This window comes from Condylura cristata, unplaced genomic scaffold (assembly GCF_000260355.1).
Source record: "Condylura cristata isolate star-nosed mole 26May11 unplaced genomic scaffold, ConCri1.0 scaffold00018, whole genome shotgun sequence".
Classification (NCBI taxonomy): domain Eukaryota; kingdom Metazoa; phylum Chordata; class Mammalia; order Eulipotyphla; family Talpidae; genus Condylura; species Condylura cristata.
In genome coordinates, this window is record NW_004567119.1 from 23465721 (window position 1) to 23473223 (window position 7503).

The following is a 7503-nucleotide window of genomic DNA, read 5'->3' on the forward strand; positions in this document are numbered from 1 at the left end:
CAGCTGAACGTGGGGGGGACCAGGTGAGGAGGCGGCTGGGCTGGGGCTCCCAGCCTCGTGAGGACCCCGCGGCTCCCGGGCGGGGTCCCTGGCGCCACGGCCGGGTGCCACCGCCGCGGTGCGGCGGAGCCTAGGGCTCGTGCCTGGCGGGCGCGCCGGAGCTCCGGGCCCTGCATCTTTCCCACGAAGCCCGGCAGGACGCGGCGCGCTCGGGGTGGCCCGCGGCGGGCTCGGTCCTCCTCGTGGCCGCGCTCCCGCTCGAGTGTCCACTGCCTCTCCAGGCCTTGTTTTGGGGTGGCTCTGGGGGTCACGGCTCTGGAGTGGGAGATTGCCAGCGCTCTCCGAAGAAAAGGGCTGGCTGAGTTTCAGCCTCGGTAGGAGATAGACAGTGAAGTGTCTTGCAGTGTCGTTTGCTGTGCTTGAGAATAGGGGACGTTTCCAGCATTGAAGACCTTTAATATTTTTTGAAAATTGCAAGATGGCAACGGTGTGAACCATAGTGTGGAAAATGACACTGTTTTCATGTAAACATTGAATAGTTGTCTGAGTGTGCTGGAGAAAGCAACACCCGAAATGGTGATTTTTTTCATTGTTTCTCTACTTTGCTTTCTCTCATTCTCCCAAAGCAAAAGTAAGGAATGATGGCATGGTTGCCCCCATGTGGATAACTAGTCTTAGGGTGATTTGTCTCCTCGGGTAGGATGTAGATTTCTTTACTAAAAGCATCTGAAAAGATTGCAGGTCGGATAAGTTATGGATGCAGAGTAGATCCCCACGGTGTGTTCAGGCCGAGGAGGAGGCCTGGGTGACTTAAACTCCCTCGATTGCTTCCTAACTGTCTTGATTATTCGTGGATTTCTTTTCACACTTTGTAAAGGACATATCAGTATTAACAATAAAAATAAAGAACGTCGTTATGTACTGCATGGTGGAAGTGGATGGCTTAATGGGTGCACTCTATTGCAGAATTCATTAATTTTTTTTTAATTGTACAAGACAGAGATGTTAGAGCCAGAGCGTTTTAGGTGATATCACAGCGTTTTAGCGGTAGAAGGAACCTGGTGGTCAGCAAGATCTTGTGGTAAACATGGACTTATATAGTCACTTAAGATTGTGGTATGATGGTCATTAAAGTTGAGGACTTGTCACTGTGAAGACCCCTGGTGGTGCTGTGAGCTCCCTTGGTGGCCAGGACTGATGCAGGCACTAACAGTAGAAAGCATTCACAAGAAGAGTTTATGAGCAGAGAAGTGTATGTCACATCTTAGTCTTTTTTCCTCTTAAGAAATGAGAAAATGGAGTTACAGGAAAGTTCTTATGACTTATTTTATACTTTGTGGATGATTCAGGAGGTAGAGAGGATGCAGTTTCACTTAGATTGATAATTATTGTGGGGCTCAATTGTGATAAATTCAGTTAGGAGTGATTAAGATTTGAGGCGTGATGAGAGCAGTTGAGGACAGTAGGGTATATTTATGTGATAAAGGAACAAGCAGCAATAAATGGGAAGTGCAGGGCTTAGTGGCATTATCAGTTGCATCATTGCTGAATAATTTTGACCAGACTGCTTTTGAGTTACCGTAGTAGGAGGCAAGTAGCACGGAATATAAATGTGGCTATGCTCGAGTTTTCAGTAAAACTGGCTTAGACCAGATTGCAGATGACCCTTGCCATAACGTGTGTAATTTAAAATGTCCTCATTTCGTGAAGTCATATTTGGAACTAGTTTAGAGCTCTGGATTTTATCCCATCCTTTCTCATGTTAGTAAAGAAATTCCTTTGCCCAGAAATTTCTTAGCTAAATAACTCCTAACTGCTTATTTTAATTAAAATTGCCAATGTGATTTAAAACCCAGCATTGTAATTTTCTAAATTATGAAGAATTTGGGTTATTTGGCAAACAACCTGCTGTAAAAGCAGTGAACATAAAAGGTCCCAAGTTATAAGTGATCCTTGTTTGGAATGAATTTGATGACTTCCAAACAGAGTGATTCATTTTTGTTGTACACCCTTGGAGGCATCAGTTCGTAATTGACTGAATTTACTTTCATTTGTTTGACCCAGTTAGTTTCTTGGGACTAGTTTTATTTGTTCACTTTTAACAATTTACTGAGGAGATACACTTGAGAAAATTTGCCATATTTCCTGGAAACTGTTTGACTGATTTTTAACCTGTTCAAAGGGCTCAGAAGCTGCTTTCAAACAGTCATCAGGTTCTAGGACTCCACCTGCAGTGCGTTAACCGTGACACACTCAGACAAGGGCTGGCTTCCATGAGCCCTGCATTGCATTCTTCGGCATGTAACTGATTTTTTTTTTTCTCTCTCTGTTACACTGTATTTTACTAAAGTTTCCAACAAAATTGTTATAAGCAGACTTGATCAAATGAGTGTTAACCTCAAAACAACAATGTTAATTGGGTGATTTTTGAATGAATGAACGGATGCAGTAGTTGCTAGTAGCCCAAGCCTACATGTAGAGTTACATGCATAATGTACAGTGGAATTAATGAGCTCAAAAAGATTATGGGAATATTGGAAAAGCCACAGAGAAGGTAAACCCAGAATGCAGCCAAGAAAGTTGGTTGGAGCTTGGATTATTGCACATAACAATATGCAATGATCTAGCTGGGGCAGAGATACCAGAATGGTAGGAAGCATGAATCATTTGGGAATATTAAATAGTCTCCGACTAGAGGGGCCAGTTTGTGTTGTCTAGATGAAAGGGGACCTGCAGACAATTGTGAACCTTAATGCTGACAGGTTTAGACTTGTTGATGGACTGATTGTTGATTCTTCAGCAGATTGGCATGCTTGAGAGTGTTATATGCCAGTGATTTATTTTTTTGTTGAGAGCTCCTTGAATGATTTTTAATTCTGAATTGAAAACAGTTTTAAATGATTAAATGTAGTAAGTATAATTGATACAGCAGTGCACAAGCTTATAAATCATCAGCTGATTTGTAGATTATCAGCTAGTTTATAAAGTTAGCTTAACAATGAAATTTCAAGTAATATCTTAATTTGTAACACCTGATAATTTTCATTTGCAGATTTAGTACCTCAAGACAAACTCTAATGTGGATTCCAGATTCTTTTTTTTCCAGGTATTGGTCTAATTCTTATTACTGTTTCAATATACTTGATTATCAAAATAATAAGATTTTCTTAATGGTTAAATTAATGTTTTTATTTATTGAAGAATCTTAGTGCTTAAATAGAATGTTTTTTTTAACTTGGGAGATAAGATGGCTTAATTGGTCTTTGATATTTGATAAAGAATTAGGATGTTTTATTCACACCCAGATTTCAAAAACTAACTAGTTTGTTAATGCATTGCAGTTTGCTGAGTGGAAGAATTTCAACACTTAGAGATGAAACTGGTGCTGTGAGTATAATGCTAAGATATATTTCTGAATGAGCTTAGTTTTTATAATGTATTACTCTTATACAGTGACTAAGAAGATAAGAAAGCTCATATTTTAATAGCCTGTAAATGTAAGTGAAATATGTATATATAGCATTTCTTGTCATGTGTACACTATTTCTGTAATTATAGAAGATAAATGTAGCAATTAAAGTGTTAACTATATAGCAAGTTAAGTATTCATAGAAATTATAGCTATGCATGCACATGTTAATACAGTAAATAAATGGATGAACATCAGTACAAAAATATTTTGATAGTGAGTTTGAATGCCAAGTTATTGCAAACTAGTTAAGTCCTACAGTTTATTTTTGGAGAATAAGTATGAGCTTGTGTGGCAATGATGGAATGAATGAGATAAAGAGTTAAGTTTCAGTACAAAAAAATTGGCTTATACAGTCAGAGAGTGATTTACAGTAGTGCACACCAACTGCTTGTGCCGGTGACCCTGCTGGCTGTGCCGTGTGGCCTAGATGCAGCCTGATCACGTGCTGTCAGCTTCACCCAGGAAATGCTTCAGGACTGGTTCTCCCGAGGTCTCCCTGCCCTTAGCCCAGGCATGATTATTAGGTGCCAAATAGCATGTCCAGTGTTGCAAAAGGGCTTTCACTGTTTTGGAGGTAACAAAGTAGCCAGAGAGTAGAAGTGTAAGACTTGTAGATGAAATAACTGAGCCTGTGTCTACAAAAAAGACTTCCTGGGGATAAGATTACCACAAATCGGTGGTATTTCTTCAACTTTTGATTGAGATTGAATGTGATAAAAATAGAAGCAGAAATTTAGGAGACTGGAACAACCTCATTCATTGTAGATGCCTCATTGGTGATAGTGTAAAGAGGTTGATAATTTGCTCCCATTCCCCGCCTGATGGATTTAGATACACTATAAAGGTGTTCAGTTTTACAGTTAGAACTTAGTTATTGATTCAAAATACTGTCGGTTCATTCCTGTGAAAAGTTAACCTATTATGTATTTCATGTTTTTTAAGCATTTACCCTATACATATTAAATGTTAAGTCCTTATCTTCACCTCCCCTCCCCCACCAGTGGGATGTGGATGCATTATGAGATGCTCCTCCTAGTTGTAACAGCAGTATTTACTTTCTCCCCTTGGTTACCCTTTATGTTATCAAAGTACATTGTTGTTTTAATAGTTGGCATATGAATCACAAATTACCTAAGTTATATCTCCCCATCACCAATGATTAGCAAAGTATTATTTATGTATAATATCTTCAAAACATTATACGTTTGTATTCTAGAATATTTCAGGTACAAACTTGTACAAACTTGTCCACAGGTGTGAATCTGTTTTGCAGAGAAATCAATAAACAGAAACGAGGAAACTGACTTAGTAGATATTGCTGTCACTACATGTTAAAATACTTTCAGTCTAATAATAGCTTTAAAGGTAGAATCAAGGGGAAACAGCTTTTCAATAGTTCTAGTGTTGCCTAAACTAGTGTTTCAGCTATTAAAGTTAACAGTGCAATATATAATTTGAAATAATCTTCATTTCCAGATATTTATTGACAGGGATCCAGCAGCATTTGCACCCATTTTAAATTTCCTTAGGACAAAAGAACTAGACTTAAGGTAAGAAATACAGCCTTTCAAAGTAAATTCTTACTGATAAACGTGGGGTTTGGGTATATTTTACAAAGTATTCTTTTTTCTGCAGATTATTTTTACTTCAGAGTTTCCTCAGAATGCAGCTCTCATAGAGAGGCAACCCTCACCTCCTCTCATCCTGTAGCTTTCTCTGAACTTCCCTGCTCATCCCTCCAGCCCTTCCCTGCTCATCCCTCCAGCCCTTGGGGTTCCCCACTGCTTTCTTCAGTAGCTTTGTTTTCATGAGACTTTAAATCCCACCCAGCAAGCATTGCTTCCTTAGTCCTAGGAGTTCAGTACATGCATTTTGGGGTGAGTGAATGAGCCTCCAAACTCTTGGTATTTCTTTGTTATAGTCTGTCCACATTCCTGCCACAGTCTAATTTGTAATTTATTTAGTATAGTCTTAGCCAATTTTATATTTTTAGATACAGCTTGAAAAGTTCTCATTGTTTATTTAAACTGTTTTTAAACGTTTAGTTTTTGGCTTATATATGCATAACCAAAAGGCAAACGTTTGTTTGTTTTTCTAATTGTGTATTTGTAGAGATAATATTCATCTACAAACCCTGATTTAGGGGTTTACACCTCTTCACATGTATGTCACCTTAGCACACCCACAAGAGCAAAGAATTTTCTATCTGGTTTGTTTTCTGCTCTACTCCAATGTTCAAACAGTTCATATAGTGGCTCATTTCATATAATGGACATTTAATGGACAAATAAAAGTTTGCTGACATTTTTTGTTTGGGTTTTGGCCTGAAAGTGGCTGGAATGGGAAGTAGTTTATTCATTATTTAATAAAGTTATTTGACCCATTCCTCAATTTGATTGAAGATACCTAAGTTTAAACTTATTACCATGTCTAGTAATTCATACTAGATCTTTATTCTTAGGCAAAATTAGTTGAAATATCTGCATTTATTGCCTTAAAAAAATAAAACGACGGTCTTGCTTCACTCGAGGAGGCATAGCAAATTTAAATTCCTGGCTGTGCCTTTTAGGCTGAGATGGAAACGAACACTGAGTTTCCATTCTGTTCCTTGCATGAAGTGTTCCTGTTGCCCTTGGCACACTGTGTTGTTGTTACCGACCTTATTCCCTGCCTGCCTGCCCGGGAGACTGGAGCTGCTCAGGAACTGTCATCTGTGTCCTGAACCACCTGTAGTCCGTACTGGTGTGCTGTGAACACAGATGGCTTCCAGTGGAATACAGAATTGTTAAAGTTCTTACATGAATCGAAAAAAGCAGTTTCACAAATAAAAGCAATTTAGTGTCTATTAAGCCCTTGGAATCTTTTTTCTTCTTTTTTGAAGGAACAGTTTTAGGTTTATTACAATTTTTTCTTTTTACTTTCTTTGCCATGTGTGCACATGGCCCTCAGCCCGCACCAGCACACCAGTTCCCATTGCCCGTCTGCCTGGCTCCCTTATCCCCTCCCCTGCCCCCTGTTCCTTCTGAAACCATTATAGGCTTACACTTAATTCAACATTTCCTCCTACTGTACTTTCCCTGTGTAGCATCTTCTAACTGCCTTCCCCTTTTTGATTGATTTCATGTTTTGTAATCACCACAAGGTCCATCTGTGAGCACATATTCCAGTTTGTCCATTCATTTTTTGAAGGGCCCCTGGGATGGCTCCATAAATTGGCAGTGTGGGCAGTGCTGCTGTGTACACAATATGGATAAATCTACTTACAGTTTCCATATCATTTGGGCAAATAATAGAGCGATTGTCAGATGGTACACAATTTTCATTTCTGTTTTCTTGGGAAATCTCTGTATTGTTATCCACAGGAGTTGCAGCAACTCACATTCTCTCCAGTAGTCACCCGGAGTCCCTTTGCACCACAACCTCACCCACGTTTGTTAATTCCATTCTTTTTCATCTGGACCATTCTCACATGTGGTGCCTAGGTGTGGTTTTATGTTGCATTCTCCTTGTAATAAGTGCTGTGAACAACTTTTCATATGCTTGTAGGCTGTCTTAATGTCTTTAGGTTCTTTACTCATTTTTTGATCAGGTGCGTTGTTCAGTTGTGTAAGAACTATGTAAATTTTGGAGGTAAACTCATTGTCTGATGTTTGGTCTATGAAATTATTTTTTCCATCCTGTACGTTGCCTTTTTGTTTGTTTGATGGTTTCTTTCGGGTGCAGATGCTTTTAACTTTTATATAGTTCACTTGTTCATTTGGTTTCTCTTGTTGCAGAGGTTGTCTTCCCAGCCTTTGTGATAGGTGTCCTGGAGTGTGTCTCCTGTGTTTTCCTTCAAGCAGTCAGTGGTTTCGGTTCCTATATTCAGGTCTTTAATCCATTTTGAATTTTTGTGTTTGGAGTTAAATGTGGTTTTTTTTCTCTTTTTTCCCTTTTTTTTTTGAAAGATTTATTTATTTGTGCATACAGAACTGGGGTACAGGCCAGAGGCTCAGGGGCGGCGAGAGGCTTCACCAGAGACAGAGTGGGGA

At 39.3% G+C, this 7503-nt stretch overlaps 1 protein-coding gene across 1 annotated transcript in view; it reads left to right on the plus strand.

Annotated features, from left to right (window-relative positions):
* KCTD3 (potassium channel tetramerization domain containing 3) overlaps positions 1-7503 on the plus strand; it is a 53272-nt gene that overhangs the window by 1577 nt on the left and 44192 nt on the right. The window contains exons 2-5 of the mRNA XM_004685237.2: positions 4-23; positions 3053-3106; positions 3342-3387; positions 4949-5022. Coding sequence (XP_004685294.1) covers positions 4-23; positions 3053-3106; positions 3342-3387; positions 4949-5022 — 194 coding nt within the window. The remainder of the gene's footprint in view (positions 1-3; positions 24-3052; positions 3107-3341; positions 3388-4948; positions 5023-7503) is intronic.